Raw genomic sequence first — 15,317 nt, 5'->3', positions numbered from 1 at the left:
CAGTATTTGTTTCCTCTCCAGTCATAGTAACAGATGTTTGTTCATCTTTCATAGTAGCTGACTAGTTGACTGCTCTTATTTTTTATACTGTGCTGATCTTTTTTGTCTTTAAACCAGGACATGAGTCCTAATTTCATACTATAAACATGTAAATGTGAGCTGGTATGACAATAAAAATTACTTTAATCCTAGTTCATATTTTAATGCGCACTTCAAGTTGTGATCCCTTATCTGCTTGTCCTTAAAACTTTGCTACAGAACAAGAGCTGCTACATGATATATGCCACAGCCTGATCCTGCTAAGACGATCAGATCACTTCCCCCTCCCCAGGCTTTTAGACAATATTGAAATTAGTCAGTTTTTAATTGGTCTGCTGACACCGATAAATGGATGTTTGAAAATGTAAATTTCACTATAGGCAAATATTTAGAAAAGTAAATATTTTAAGTCATAGCCTTTAATGCAAATCCAAAGTATTATCACAAGTTAAGCTTCCGGTTTAAAAATGACGTTTTTAAAGTTTTTTTTGCTGTTTTGTTGTAAATTCTTCTCCAGATGTCATATTTCTGTCTAAACTGGTCGATGCGTTTTAATTCGGAGCAATGTCACCATCTACTGGTAACGTTAATAAACACACAAACGATTTGTCACATTTAGGCTTAATATAAGGCTCCATCCATTGTAATATACATTTTTATGTCACACAAATAGTATAGCTATATTTCCTAATGGCGCAAATATAACACAGGTTTTGTCAAGTCTTTTGATGTTTCTCTGCCGCTTGTATGTCTACTTGCTACTAAAATCCACACTTTCGCAACAGACGGCCAAACCACATTTATGTTTAAAATAAAATATAATTGACAAAAAATATAAGTATGACTGATGTATCTATGAGAACCATATTGCGTGCCAGCTTAAATTATTTTTAGTATACACTCCTTGACTGAGGTTGCTAAAATTGATTGTGTCGAATCTGCCTTTCTCGTTCACAGTAAGCACAACAAGATGGCGTTCCCTACAAAGCAGTGAGTATCTAACATGCTAATCTGTTCATGACAACGTGTGATTACAATGAACCATATCTGTGTAAATTGTGTGGGGTATGATTGTGATGCAGACTTCAATTTAATGAAGCACCCGTGCAATTACACCCGACGAAGTGTTTGTAAAACGCTGGTCCACACACATTCAGGGGCTAGCCAGTTGCTAACGTTATGGTAAACAAATCAGCTCGTCAATTAGGCATGTACTTATCAGTGTCCGTTGCGTTGCCGAGTAAGACCGGCTGTGTCTTAAATGCGGTTTCTTTGTACAAATCACGCAGGTTTTGCGTCTTTTTTGCACTAAAATAAACCCACGTTCAGGTCCAGAAAGTCACTTATCATATGGTAATATTAACATCCGCTTAAACCATACTATAAGTAGAGCAACAACTACAAATCGCTGCCTCAAAATACTTGTGTTTTCTGGAATAAATTCTTTTAAACACAGTGGACTGCTTGAGTCCAGATGCTAGCTATTCGCTGTGTTGTCTAAATGAAATGTGAGAAAGTCCACCAACATGTAACTTTACTTTACTGTACTACACTCTAAAACTAAATATATGGCTTTTCCTGGAGAATTATGGCCCAAGAAAGTTCTGCATGTGAAATACAGACACCTTTTCTTTCTTTTTCCTTGAGGTATGGGCTAATCTTATCTCAAAAGAAGGGTGTGTCAAAGGCTGCAACCTTGCAGAGACCCTCGGTGTTTGGAGATGACTCAGATGATGAGGTGGGACATTTGGATTGGTTATGCAGGGAAATAAAATAATACTTTTTACGACTACAGAAACCTTTTGTCTAAATATTTGCTGGTATTTTTTTTGTTTCACAGACATCGGTTGGTGAGAGTCTGCAGAAGGAAGCTGTTAAAAAGAAGATGATGAAGCAGGTATGAAAACACATTAAAAGTTTCATGTGAATTGTGTCCATTTTTACCCCCAATTTAATTTAATTTTTATCTGAAGACCCGTTTGGAGATGCAGAAGGCCCTGGATGAGGACAGCACTGTATATGACTATGATTCTGTGTATGATGACATCCAAAAACAGAGACTTGAGAGCAACAAAAAAATTCTGGAAAGTGCAGACAAAAGGGTAATTTTATTTTATTAAACACATTTTTTTTGAAAATCTCTAGAATCCTAATAAGGAATAACACATATGTAATAATGTATCTCTTTGTTACAGCCAAAATATATCCACCAGTTGATGAAAGCAGTTGAGGACCGTAAGAAAGAGCAAGAACGAAGGGAGGAGAGGAAAATTCAGAAGGAAAGAGAGGCAGAAGGAGAAAAGTTTGCTGATAAAGAGGCCTACGTTACCTCTGCCTATAAGCAAAAACTTCAGGAGAGGAAGGAGGAGGAGGAAAGAGAACGGAGACAGGCAGAGCTGGAAGGTAAGACTGATCTGTTTGTAGCCACATAAGCGTAACTTATCCACGAGCAAGAGAATGAAAGTAAATGAACTTGAACCCAAATAATTTCATCAGTTCATCTCTCATATGACACACAAATGGTTTGGAATGGACTATAATTTTGTGACACAGGGTCCATGATTACTATGTTTGTTTTTGTTAGCTGCTTTGGATGTGAGGAAACAGAAAGACCTGAGCGGCTTCTATCGGCACCTGCTGAATCAGACTGTAGGAGAGGAGACCATACCAGACCGCACGGCAGCCAAGTGAGTTACAACTTAATACCAGTTGCATCATCAATTAAACGAGCTATGCTACACCTTGATTTTTTTGTTCCTTCTTCCATAGAACTCAATCTTCAAAGGAGAGGAATTCACCTGCTTCCTCACCCACACTACATGACAATATCCCAAGTTCAGATAGTGACAGTGAGGAGGGACATGAGCAAAAGTCTGGGTTTAGCAAGCCAGGTGGAGGCTCTGCACACTCCAAGCGCCAATACAGACAGAGGTCGCCTTCATCAGGGAGCGGAGAAGATAAAGAGAAGGAAAGAGAGAGGGAAAGAGACAGACATAAAAAGAGCCACAGAGACCATGACAGAGACAGAGGGAGGGACAGAGATAGAGAAAGAGACAGGAACCGAGGACGAGAAAGAGATGACAGATACGGAGAAAGAAGAAGTGACAGGGATAGAAGAAAGGACAGAGACAGAGTAAGAGAAGATGACAGAGACAGAAGCAGGAGGGATACAGAGAAGGAAGACAGGCACAGGAAGAGGGAGAGGAGCCCCAAAGAAAGAGAGCGGGATAAAAATGGGGAAAAAGAGAAGAGGAATCCAGATGAAGACAAGCAGAGGGACAAATACTCAGAAGAAGACAGGGAGCGAGGGAAGGAATCTGAGAAGGAGAAGCCAGTGAAGAGGGAAGAAAATGATCCAGAGAAGACAGAGACAGCAAGGGAACAAATGAAAGAAAGAGACGACCAGAAGGAGGAGGGTGAGGAGAAAGAGGACACGGAGGAGAAGGTGAGCAAGTTTGTGAAGCGCAGCACGGATCAGACTGTGAGTTCTGCAAGAGAAAGGTACATGGCCCGACAGATGGCACGCTCAGCCAGTAAGAGCTACATTGAGAGGGAGGAAGATTGAAAGCTGTTGTCCTACAGGCAATAGAAACATCTCTGAATTGCACTCAACTTTGATTTCAGTTTAGGGGAATAAAATGTGATTTTTGAAAAACCACTTTCAGTTTCTCATTCTGTCAGTAGTCTTGCACTAACTGAAGCTGTTGCAGGTTGCGTTTGTTTCTGGCAGAGACCTCTCACAATACAATTATAACAGTCTTTTGGTAACACAGGCTCCACATTACACTAGGGTGACTTGATATAAGCAGCATTGTGTGCTGATGGACTTGACCTGTTTTAAAGGAGAGATTCTGTTGTATCATCACATATTGGTATGAGTCTAAATAGGAAATTCTATCTCATTGTATATTTGGAAATATGTATCGGTGTGAAATAACCTGAATTTTGGCTAAAGTAGCAATACTGTGTTTGCTTTTGTATCTTTCTCTTAATGAGTTAAGTAATGAGTTAATAAAACATTTTCGGTCCACATTTTGTCTCTTATATCTGATTTATATGAAAGACAATTTCACAAGATTTTAGCAAGTAACTGTTTATTTTGTCAAATAAATGTGTCACTGGTTTACATGGGTAATGCAACAGTATGGTACTCTTTTGGCTCCTGTGTCCACTTTGGTTTAGTTGTACATGAAGATGTTGCTCCACTAAAACAAAAGAAAAGGCCATTTTTGGCATTAATATTTGTGATGGTTTTATTGAATAATGACTATAGAAATGTAGCGATAAATTAATATGTGCCATTTGGTTGAAACAGACTTACCTCATCGCGGTTAAAGGTGATCACTCCATCAGTTGAGTTGTTGTTAAAAACCGCTGTAAAGAAAAGATTTTAATTAACTTAAACACATTTTTAAATAGGAAAATAAAATGGATATACGCTTCAAGTGAAAGCCGATGATGTAATGTGAGTGATTCACTTACATGACATCTTATCCAGGCGCACCATGAGAGAGATGAAGTTCTCCAAGATGGTGGATCCAGAATCTGAATACCTGGATATCATCATCTTCACTGTGGCATCATTCACATCCATTCCTGGCACAGACACAAAGAGATAGTGATCCAGTTATACCTGTGAATATGAAGGAAGTCCTCTTGTTATTGATAATTAGCGTTACCTGCAGCCTTGATTGCATTCTGGATCTCTTGGTCAGAGAGAGCTCCATTCTTGTTGGTATCAGAGCGATAGAAGAGATTCTGATGGAAGGATGAATACATGTCTTATGATTACATGCACATCACAGTCTGCACTTTTAAAAGAAATGAACTGAAACATGTCTGCCATCACCATTACCTTGTACTCCTCAATCTTCTTCCAGAGAGCTGAGAATTCAGTGATGGTCATCGTCATCCTCTGGTCTTGCTGTGCATGTTGAGGATAACTAATCAAGCAGTTATTGTAGCAACTATTGTACCCTTAATGTGAATGTTGCGATTACATTTGACAGGATCATTGTGGTGTTTTAGGATACGTCCACCATGGCGATCATGCTCCTGCAGGTGTCCAAATCAAAGGTCCCTGTGAACGGCAGAAACACTGCTTTAGTGAGGAGATTCAATTATGATTTTAAGTGTTTAGAATTCAACTTACCATGAGGGAAACGGTCATTCAGGAGCTTCTGGAGCTGTCTGTGGCTCAGCTCACTGTTCTGATAACAGACAGAAACATTAAATAGTGAAGGAAAGGTGGAGGAGTGCGGAGAAGGAGCTATAGAAAAAGCAGAGAAAATAATTGCACCTGATCAGCATAGTGGTTAAATACGTCGAAGATGGTCTCCTCTTTGGCCCCTGTCGGGATGGTCTTAGCATCGGCCTTGGTGTAGACGGTGAGAACAAACTCTGTATTTGTTTGGGGGACATCCTTGATGGAAGGGACGATCACGTACTCTCCAGGCTCCAGACTGTACACCTTAACTATTTCCCTCTCTTTTTTCAGTGACAGATTTTTGGTTGATTGGGATGGCAAAGGTTTCTTAAAGATGGAGGATGGCAGACGTCCCTGTGGGGTCTGGAAGAAACGCAAATCTTCAAATTGCTTCATTTGCATAAACTTACTATCTATGGTTAAAATAAGCTCTGTGTGACATTTGATTTTCTGTACACTTACCCCTGGAGGAACCTGTTGAATATAAAACAAACGTTATTATAACACTGACTGTAATAGGGAGGCGTTTTAGAACCTAATAAACATATTTGATTTGGGTATGACCTGTTGATTTCACAGCTTGCTACATCACTCCTATATATTTTGTATATTTTACACACACATCAGGGTGCATACCTTATACACCTGGAGTTTCATTGTGTAATATTCCTCCTGTTTACGATGTCCCTGCTGAGGTACCTGCATCAGTGACAGCAAGACGTTGTGGTCGTTACTCTCTTGCTTGTTTATTACAGCCACCTGGACACGATACTGAGGGTTTGTAGCGAAGTCGGCTACAGGTGATGAAAAACAATGACAATGACATCATTAGTGTGGTGTTTATTGTGCTGATAAAACAAGATAAATCATTTTTGTAGTGAATGAACTAGGCCACAGCTGTTCACATTACCACCTGCGTTGCCCCCTGCCACCCAGCTGCCATCGTATGACATGCTTTTCCACTGGCAGGTCAGGTCACCATCAAGGAAGTTTGGGTTCTCACAGCAGATATACAGTACCCTGAAATAGTGGCAGAAATCTTCCAGCGGCATCCTGACAAGAGGGAAAAGTAAAGAAACAAAACGTCAACTACTAGCTACTACTAACTTTTTTTAGTAACACTATAATTCCCCAATCCTATGAGGCACTAGCAATACCTGTGTTTTAGGTACCACAACAAGTTTTGCTCATAAGCGATCTGATTGGTCAGAATTATAGCTAGGCCAACCAATCCCCTGCAAAATCTTTTTTGGAATGTGTCTAGAGGACATATTAATTGTCCGAATCAGGATCTAAATTGGATTTTGTGTCTTTACAATTAGTATATTACATGAATATTCTTTTTCTTGAGCTATGTAAACAGCTTCATGTCAGTGTGGCATGGCTCCTACAAACAGAGCTGTTCCTAATAATACTTTAGCTTTTCATTTACCAGAACTCTCCATCATTACGGATGTCACACTTTTCTCGATCTTCTGGGCTCACCTTTTGCCACATGTCAGACCTGAGTGCACGGAGGAAATAAATCAAAAGCAGGATTTTACATACTGATAGAATATAGTTGATTCTTTATGTTTCCTGCGGTGTTAAATGTGTAACAGGCACAGATACTGTCTGTGTGGATATAAGATTACTCGTCGCTCCACTGTCTGCTCCACTCCTGTTTGCCCCATGGGTTCATGACACGAACCAGCATTTGCTTGCTTTGACTTTCCATTTCCGTATATGTAACCTTAATATAAAATCATGAATTAAAATGAGACACTTTCAAAATAAAAGGTGAAGAAAAAAGTAATTCTTTTGACTTTTGATTGCTAGTTAAATTACCTCAGTGACACCAGTGACAGAGTAGGCATGTTTATACACCAGGCCAGTTTCTGATACAGAGTTTTCCAGTGAATCCTGAACATTAAATTCGTTAAGATTAAGTTAATAAAAAGTTAGAATAATATTAAAGTTCTTCTAAGAAAGTAGTTCTTACCTTTTTTGAGTCGGTTGAGCAGCACATCATGGATTTACAGGATGTGGCTCTGGTCAGTGAGAGCCACATCTCCTCACAAGTTTGAGCATCCTTGAGGTCATACATCATACTCACTCCTCCAGTGAAATCCTTGAAAGCCTCTGTTGACCACCCAGCATCCATGTCTGCATATGAGCCACACACTCTGAAGGAGAAAACAGAGGTTCAACAGTGCATGGCCTTCTCAAACAGCTTTGTATGAGGTTATGTGAGAAATGTTTACTTGGCGTATGCTTTCTCCAGCAGAGGAGCCCAGAACTCATTTGAACCTTTGAACTTCACCGACAGGAAATTTTTGTTGCGTGTAGGCAGAAGATCATCAATGACGACGTCCACCCACTTTCCAAACCTCCAGAACTGAAACAGAGAAGACAAAAATGAATAACCACCATGTGTTGTGGAAGCTTTGTTTTAGCATATTTGTATGTTATTAACTCTTTACCCTGAAGTGAAATATTCCTGCATAGTTGTTGTCAAAGGTCTGCTCCATAGGCACCACCTGTGCCAACAGTTTTTCCTGGAATGTCAGTGTGGAAATTGCAGCCAAAAACCAGCAGTCACCTGGTGACAGAAGAAAACATCTTATCCTAAAGATCTTCATTTGTTTGTTGTCTTAAGCTCCAAATCACGAATTCTCACTTACCCACATCCCCTTGGCCAAAGTCAAATCTTGAGGCGCCTTCATAGAGGAAAACAGGCTTTGGTTTTCTGTTTTGCGCTTTCAAGATGTCCTGGAAGACAAAGAACATCAGTCCGATGTTGATGAGAATTTAAAAACAAATATAGCTGCATGCAGCAATGAAGTGGCGACAGTAACACATTGTAGTGATGTCACAACATTCACAACATGGTCAATGGTCATGTAACCAAGTTTGGTTATGATATTTCAAAGTGTTGCAGATAAATGAGCTCAAATATCTATTAAAGTGTCTCACAGCTGGTCGAAGCCATGTCACTGGAGGTTCCGTCTTTTTCAGAATTTTCAAGTCACCCAGAGAACTAAGCTCAGGGGGGAAGCTGCTGTCCACAAACAGCTGTCCTCCGCGGAGGCTGTTATCCTTCAGCTGCGCATAGTCTTGGTTTTTGAACTTGGTAGGGTTGGAGGGGCTGCCCTCGCTGCCATCCTGGTAACGCAGGTTGATGATGGAGGTGGAAGTTTCAAACATGATGTCCAGAGGTTTCAGACAGACTCTGAAAGACAAGAGCAAGTATAGATCAATGAAATATGTTGAAATCCCAAAGCTTCCTAATAATTACCTGTAAAACAGTGACAACCAGCTACTGCTTCCTTGTAGGAGAAATAACTTGGAATCACCAAGTCTGGACTGTGCAACTGATCCCTGCCCCTCCCCTTGTCTTATATAAGTCTGAAGTCAGTCTGCCCAGAGGTGTGTAGAAAACCTGTTGGGGGAGTTAGCTGACTGCAAAAAAAACAGGTTTGCAGGTAGGAACAGCGGAACGATCAGGTGTGTGAACATTTCTTCTCCAAGGCAAATACTTGCACTCGCTAACAGAAATAATAACGATAATTAGTATGGGTTATCTGTAATTAGATTACAAATGATGTATAAACAGTTCCAGATTAAGAATTAATTCTCAAACACTTAACTCTTTCTTTAAAAGTATGTAGTAGAATGTAAAACACAAGTTTTACCCACCATCAGGCTTAATTTGCTCGTCTAGGGCGGTTAGGGAGGACGTGCACTAAGGCAGTGGATTCATTTGATTTATTAAAGTGAAAAATAAAACCACTGGCAGGCGGAACTCAATGGTATTTATGTTTTTACTCACGGTTGTGGCACAAAAAAAACAGCTTTTCAAACAAAACCTCACAACCAAAAAAATAAAACTACAAAAGTTGTGAAAAGAAAATCAAGCAGGAACCCTGCTGGGGAATTAACATTAGAGAATAGTTGGCCCCAGATTTTACTGTAAAAGCATATTGTCAGCTCTGAAATTGTAAGTGTAAACAAAACATAATAATTATGATTTTAGGTGAGGACAGGCTGCTGTATACCTTCAGGTAAGCTGTTCACTTACAGTCATGACAGCAACACTCAAACTGAGGCAAAGAGACATACTTTAACAAGTCCTGACACACACAGCACAGACAGAACACAATGAATTATCCGTGTGTTATTCAAGTTTTATAGCATTACTATGCAAAAAAAAACCCTGCAGTATAGGAATAACTCTGTGTCATTCTTATTTTGTCAGGTTTAAAGTTGTCTTTTACATAACAGCACGTTAGCACAAATAATTCAGTATTATTCCATAACATCAATCCCTTCTCCCTAATCCTATAAAAGCTTAGCTAGTAAACTGAAAAACGAATCATTTCATTATCAAACTAATCATTTCCAAGAGTTTAAATCGAGGCAACTGGACTCAAGGATTGTTCTTTGAAGATGCTTCATAGCTCCCCTAAGTGGCTTCTTCAGTTCAGCAGAACTGAAGGCTTCACATGGTGTTCCAGAGATCATGTCTCCATAAGATCCACAATGCCTTTACCCTGAGGTGAAATATTCCAGTTTATTGTACCTTGAAACTTTGTTCCAGAGGCACCACTTGTGCCACCAAGGATTGAGAACGCCAATGGATGAAAGAAACCAGCAATTGCCTGCATGCAAACACAGAAAAAAAAAATTTTTTTGTTTGCAGTACTTATTTAGAATCCTAATATGAAAGCCTGCACATGAACGCTTCCTTGAGTCTTGAAGTGCCGTCCACAACAAAAGCAGCCTCAGGGTTAATTTCCTGTAAAAAAAAAAAGATGAGAAATGTTTGGATCTTTTTCTTTAATAAAAGTTTACTTACAGGTGGTCTTAGCCACTTGAACCCTCTCATCTGCTCAGCTGTCATGTTCTCCAGTTTTCCCAGTGAGCTGAGGTTTGCTGGGAACTTTTCATCAACAAATTTCCTTCCCTCTCTGAGCGGAGCTTCCTTGAGCTGCCTGTAGTCTTGGCCTTTAAATTTCACCATTAGATTAGAAAGGCTCCCCTCACCTCCACTCTCATAAAAGGAGTGAATCAGTCTGATGCAGGTAGAGGTCATGTTGGCGTTGAGCAGCAGCAGAAGCTTCTGACTGAACTTAGCAAGTGGCAGAACAGTCAGAGTTACACATTTTATTAGCAGAGCATGCAACTTTACACTCCATATCAGACATCATGTGGTTCTATTAAAAACTCATTGACATGACATTGCTTTATTAATCCAGTTGAGCATTTCATATGCGGATGTTACTGCAACACCTTATTTTCTACCTACATCTCAAATCCAGATCTCAGAATGTACAATGGTGGATCAGGTTATTCAAGCAACACTCCCAAAAACTTTAAGATGGACGCAATGCTTTAGCATAACAGTGTTTTATTTTGAATAAAGAGGAGCATAGGCAGTCAGAGCAAAACAAAAAGAGAAGCCATTTAAAAGTCTACGGGAGGTATCATCTTTTTTTCTGCAGATACTTCTTAAATTGTTTACACAACATAAAGCATTTTTCTCCATGCAAACCTTTAAAAAACGAAACAAGTACAATCTGAACTAACAATGTTTATTCTAAAGCAAAGAGGCCTTTGGATTGATGACAGAACACCACATGCCAGCAGCAATTAGACCAAATACTTAGGGCTAGGCTATGGCACAGCAGCATTTCTGAGGAAACCATTCAGACATTGGTGGTAGGACACAGCAGTAAGACACCTGTCCCTGGCTAGAAGAAACTTGGGACCTCAAATGTCTTTCCAAATTTGCTATGCCCTCTGGTTAACATTTTCTGTGGAAAAGGGTTCATGTAGCAGTATGAAAGACAAGGCAGTGCTGACTGCCAGGGACTCTCCTGCAGTTACATAAAAACACTTATAAAATCTAAAAAACCGAAATTCATGCAGCGCGATTGCTGCTGTAAAGCAAAACAACCTTAAAGACATCCTGATATGCATGAAGTTTTTGGGAGATTCCAATTTTTACCCCCGTTACTCATTCAGAACTGCATGTTTTAACACATTTACAAGTTTGCTTCGTTTAAAAAAAAAAAAATGTTGCTTCAACACTGATCAGATTCCAAATGCCAGTGTAAAAACACTGACTATTAATAAAAAGACCATTATAGCTTAAGTCGGGCTGTATGTTTGCAGATGGTGCACAACTTGTTCAATGCAACTGCCGTCGTGCCATCAGTTACACAAGGTTCTTCATATTAGTGAGCAGCCCAAAAATATTTGGGGTCCTGACATCAAGTACAAAAACAAAAAGGGTTTTCTTCACAGCAAAACCCTTAAAGTGAGCTACATTGAAACAGAATTTACATGTTGTCTAAGCATGCTGCTGTTAACACCCTTAACCCTGAGCTTTTCATTAGCTACAGGCCAGTGGCAGTATACAATTGTTCCGAGGAAAAAAATGACAGGAAGAGTCAGAATGTTACATAAGAGAAACTTTATTTTTCAAGTTTCAAGACAACTTTAGAAAAGACAGAGCAAGATGTTAAACCACTGATGATCATGATTATTCATGCTGCAATGACTGAGTTTCCCCAGCAGAGGTCATAATTGGCAGCTTGAATGCAGATGTTATTGAACATTATTGTATCAGTGAAATATTTGCCTCGCTATATATACATTTTATCATATATTGAACAAATGACAATACCTTACCACATGCAGCATGCAGGTATAATGAAACGGAGTGGCCCCAAACTGGATCCCATTCTGTAGGATAAGAAAAACTCAGTCAGACTGCAAATCATTTCACTCATGAATAATACCTGATGCTGCCATTTAAGTTCAGAAAACCGAGAGTCACCACTGATCAATCTGCCGGTAATTCCAGCTTTTCAGTTTAGGTTTCATCACAACAATGAATGACAGCCATTTGTGTGGTACAGCTCAAAAAGAATACCTGTCATATTCATCCAGCAGCACTGGATAACCTTGGCAGGGGCAGCTGCAACTGAAACACAGAAAATTAAACTGTACAAGCAGTATACTCAAATACTCCTGTGAATGTTCTGTGTTAAGAGACACCCTAAAAAGCCTCAGGAAAGTCAGTCATTGCATCTGATGGCACTTCTATTCCAGAGTTTTATAATTATATTCCTCTGATCAAAAACTTTTACCAGTAAATTCAAGGATGAAAAAAGACTCTGAAAATAAACTTACGGGAACATCAACGGTGCATCAGCGTTGTAGGAGATGAATGACTTCAGAGGAAGGTTCCTGCTATGCCCTGAGAACAAACAAAAGTGAAAAATCAGCCTTCATCAAGTCAATTTCAGATTAGGTGTTACAGGTGTAATTTCTTGTTCAGAAAACTAAGAATCAACACTGAACAGTCTGCCGGTAATTCCAGCTATAAGTTTAAGTTTCATCACCACAAGAAGCAAAGAGTTTTACATGCGTACAAACAAAATCTACCTGCTCAATCTGCCACTTCAGCTGGGAGCAGATCCTGCACAGTAACCTGCCAGAAAAAGAAAAGGACAAATCAGACAAATAACAGAAGGCCAACATTTGTAAAACGCTAAAACGCTTACAACTCAGAAAAGTGGACAAAACATCGTCAGTTGTCGCATCGGACGGCACTTCCTACTCGAGATTTTCATCACTACAAAGCTTCACCTAGTAACATACAATGAAAACACACCAACCTACCCGTCATTCAAACATGTGGTCACCAGGTGTGGGCTGTGGGTATTCTCATCCTTTAGCAGCACTCCAAAGCTTTTCAACTGTAGAAGGAAAATAGTTACACTATTGAACAGCCTGACAGCAACTGTGGCTTCAATTTAAATTCCATCACTATAAACGCTTGTTCTGAAGTAACCTTTAGAAAAAACACTTACCTCCATCAACTCTCCACCTCCTTGACCCAGAATGTTCCAATATATCTTCAAGAGAAAATGAAATACTCATTGATACTTTCTCTAGAATGATCACATCTGAGGACAAGTTAGGGTTTTGGTGGCTCAGAGCAGTGATCAAGAAACATCGTCAGTTATCGCATCAGACGGCACTTCCTATTCACAGTTTTCATCACTGACACAACTGCAGTAAAAACAGATTTACAAATAAAGAATTAAAGTCACAATTACTCACCTTCCAGAGTGAGAGGACCCAAAGTTGACTTAATACACTGCTCAAAAAAAATAAACAAAGGGAACACTTAAACACCACATCCTAGATCTCAATTAATGAAATACTCCAGGTAAAAATCTTCATCCATTACTTAGTGGAATACATGAGGACAAGTCAAATTGAGGCTCAGTGTGTGTGGCCTCCATGTGCCTGTATGACCTCCCTACAACGCCTGGGCATGTTCCTGATGAGGCGGCGGATGTTGTCCTGAGGGATCTCCTCCCAGTCCTGGATTAAAGCATCAGTCAGCTCCTGGACAGTCTGTGGTGCACCGTGGCGTTGGTGGATGGAACGAGACATGATGTCCCAGATGTGCTGGATTGGATTCAGGTCTGGGGAACGGGCAGGCCAGTCCATAGCATCAATGCCTTCATCATGCAGGAACTGCTGACACACTTCAGCCACATGAGGCCTAGCATTGTCATGCATCAGAAGGAACCCAGGGCCCACTGCACCAGCATATGGTCTCACAATGGGTCTGAGAATCTCATCTAGGTAACTAATGGCAGTCAGGGTACCTCTGGCTAGCACATGGAGGGCTGTGCGGCCCTCCAAAGAAATGCCTCCCCACACCATTACTGACCCACTGTCAAACCGGCGATTCTCGTTGCAGGCAGCAGAACGTTCTCCACGGCGTCCCCAGACTCTCTCACGTCTGTCACATGTGCTCAGTGTGAACTTTCTCTCATCTGTGAAGAGGACAGGACGCCAATGGCGAATCTGCCAATCTTTGTGTTCTTTGGCAAATGCCAATCGCTCAGCACGGTGTTGGGCTGTAAGCACAAGTCCCACTTTTGGATGTCGTGCCCTCACACCACCCTCATGGAGTCTGTTTCTGACAGTTTGAGCAGAAACCTGCATATTAGTGGCCTGCTGGAGGTCATGTTGCAGGGCTCTGGCAGTGCTCCTCCTGCTCCTCCTTGCACAAAGGAGGAGGTAGCGGTCTTGCTGCTGGGTTGTTGCCCTCTTACGGCCCCCTCCACATCTCCTGGTGTACTGGCCCGTCTCCTGGTATCTCCTCCATGCTCTGGACACTGTGCTGACAGACACAGCAAACCTTCTTGCCACAGCTCTCATTGATGTGCCCTCCTGGATGAGCTGGACTACCTGAGCAACTTCTGTTGGTTGTAGACACCGCCTCATGCTACCTCTAGGGCTGAGAGCACTGACAAAATGCAACTGACAACATCATCCAGAAAGGATGAGAACAGAGAAATGGTGTGTGGTCAGCACCTGTAGAACCTCTCCTATAGGGGTTGTCTAGAGAATTGCCTCTCATTTCCACCTGCTCCATTTGCACAACAGCAGCCTAAATTGATTCACAATCAATGCTGCTTCCTAACTGGACAGGCTGAGTTACATTGTGTTGTTCAAGTGTTCCCTTTATTCGTTTTAAGCAGTGTATAAATCTCGTTAAACTCATGGTGCGAGCAGGGCCTTCACCTGAGGGGACAAAATGCAAGAGTTATGATAATCATACTGAATAAAACACACTGAATATTAGACTACATCAGTGGAAGTCAACACGTCTTTGATTTGAATCCTGTTAAGGGCCTGTTAGTCCAGGAAGAGAAAATAAGGCGGCAGGGAGAACTGCGTGACCTCAGCTTATTTTAAGCATAACTACATGAAATCCACGTGCAGAAGAAAAAAATATAGCTAGTACATTAACAGTAGTTTAAAACAAACCAGCAAAGCTAAGCACATGTAGCATCTGTTAGCACACGAAGTATTGTCTTAGTACGCATATTCCCCTCCACGTGGCTTCCTAAGGCCCATCAACTAACCGCTAAGGTTTCTTTTTAGCTAGTGAATATCGACATTTTAGTTGAAAGACAATCTTCAACTTACGTTTGTTAGTTTTACAGTCAGTGGTACTAACGTAGTATTATGACTGTGAGCTCTTTTCGAGCTCTAA

General features: G+C 40.6%; 2 protein-coding genes and 4 non-coding genes across 6 annotated transcripts; 1 reads left to right on the top strand and 5 right to left on the bottom strand.

Moving 5' to 3' along the window:
* The first annotated feature begins 984 nt into the window (after positions 1 to 984).
* Positions 985 to 4,071, top strand: nsrp1 (nuclear speckle splicing regulatory protein 1). Its single transcript, XM_028422320.1, has 7 exons — positions 985 to 1,029; positions 1,687 to 1,777; positions 1,880 to 1,936; positions 2,013 to 2,141; positions 2,235 to 2,442; positions 2,624 to 2,726; positions 2,809 to 4,071. Exons 1-7 carry the CDS (start codon positions 1,010 to 1,012, stop codon positions 3,602 to 3,604), a joined length of 1,404 nt encoding a protein of 467 aa, XP_028278121.1. The 5' UTR covers positions 985 to 1,009; the 3' UTR covers positions 3,605 to 4,071.
* A 45-nt stretch (positions 4,072 to 4,116) lies between these two features.
* On the bottom strand, positions 4,117 to 10,319 carry LOC114446488 (calpain-1 catalytic subunit-like). The gene is made up of 21 exons (XM_028422132.1): positions 10,079 to 10,319; positions 9,807 to 9,885; positions 8,201 to 8,456; positions 7,909 to 7,996; positions 7,708 to 7,826; positions 7,489 to 7,622; positions 7,227 to 7,410; positions 7,073 to 7,147; positions 6,880 to 6,977; positions 6,678 to 6,749; positions 6,156 to 6,298; positions 5,882 to 6,039; positions 5,708 to 5,719; positions 5,339 to 5,608; positions 5,192 to 5,249; positions 5,073 to 5,119; positions 4,895 to 4,963; positions 4,719 to 4,797; positions 4,522 to 4,635; positions 4,361 to 4,413; positions 4,117 to 4,244 (listed from the first exon to the last, which is right to left on the bottom strand). The coding sequence occupies exons 1-21, from the start codon at positions 10,317 to 10,319 to the stop codon at positions 4,218 to 4,220; spliced, it is 2,376 nt and encodes a 791-aa protein (XP_028277933.1). The 3' UTR covers positions 4,117 to 4,217.
* Positions 10,320 to 12,047: 1,728 nt separating this feature from the next.
* Positions 12,048 to 12,120, bottom strand: LOC114446763 (small nucleolar RNA SNORD65). The gene has a single exon (XR_003671780.1). It is a non-coding gene; the product is annotated as a small nucleolar RNA SNORD65 (small nucleolar RNA).
* A 446-nt stretch (positions 12,121 to 12,566) lies between these two features.
* On the bottom strand, positions 12,567 to 12,638 carry LOC114446765 (small nucleolar RNA SNORD65). Its single transcript, XR_003671781.1, has one exon. It is a non-coding gene; the product is annotated as a small nucleolar RNA SNORD65 (small nucleolar RNA).
* Positions 12,639 to 12,799: 161 nt separating this feature from the next.
* LOC114446767 (small nucleolar RNA SNORD49) lies at positions 12,800 to 12,874 on the bottom strand. Its single transcript, XR_003671783.1, has one exon. It is a non-coding gene; the product is annotated as a small nucleolar RNA SNORD49 (small nucleolar RNA).
* Positions 12,875 to 13,233: 359 nt separating this feature from the next.
* Positions 13,234 to 13,305, bottom strand: LOC114446768 (small nucleolar RNA SNORD49). The gene has a single exon (XR_003671784.1). It is a non-coding gene; the product is annotated as a small nucleolar RNA SNORD49 (small nucleolar RNA).
* Between the last annotated feature and the right edge of the window lie 2,012 nt (positions 13,306 to 15,317).

This window comes from Parambassis ranga, chromosome 14 (assembly GCF_900634625.1).
Source record: "Parambassis ranga chromosome 14, fParRan2.1, whole genome shotgun sequence".
Classification (NCBI taxonomy): domain Eukaryota; kingdom Metazoa; phylum Chordata; class Actinopteri; family Ambassidae; genus Parambassis; species Parambassis ranga.
The sequence above is the reverse complement of the archived record's forward strand: the minus strand, read 5'-3'. Positions and strand labels throughout refer to the sequence as shown.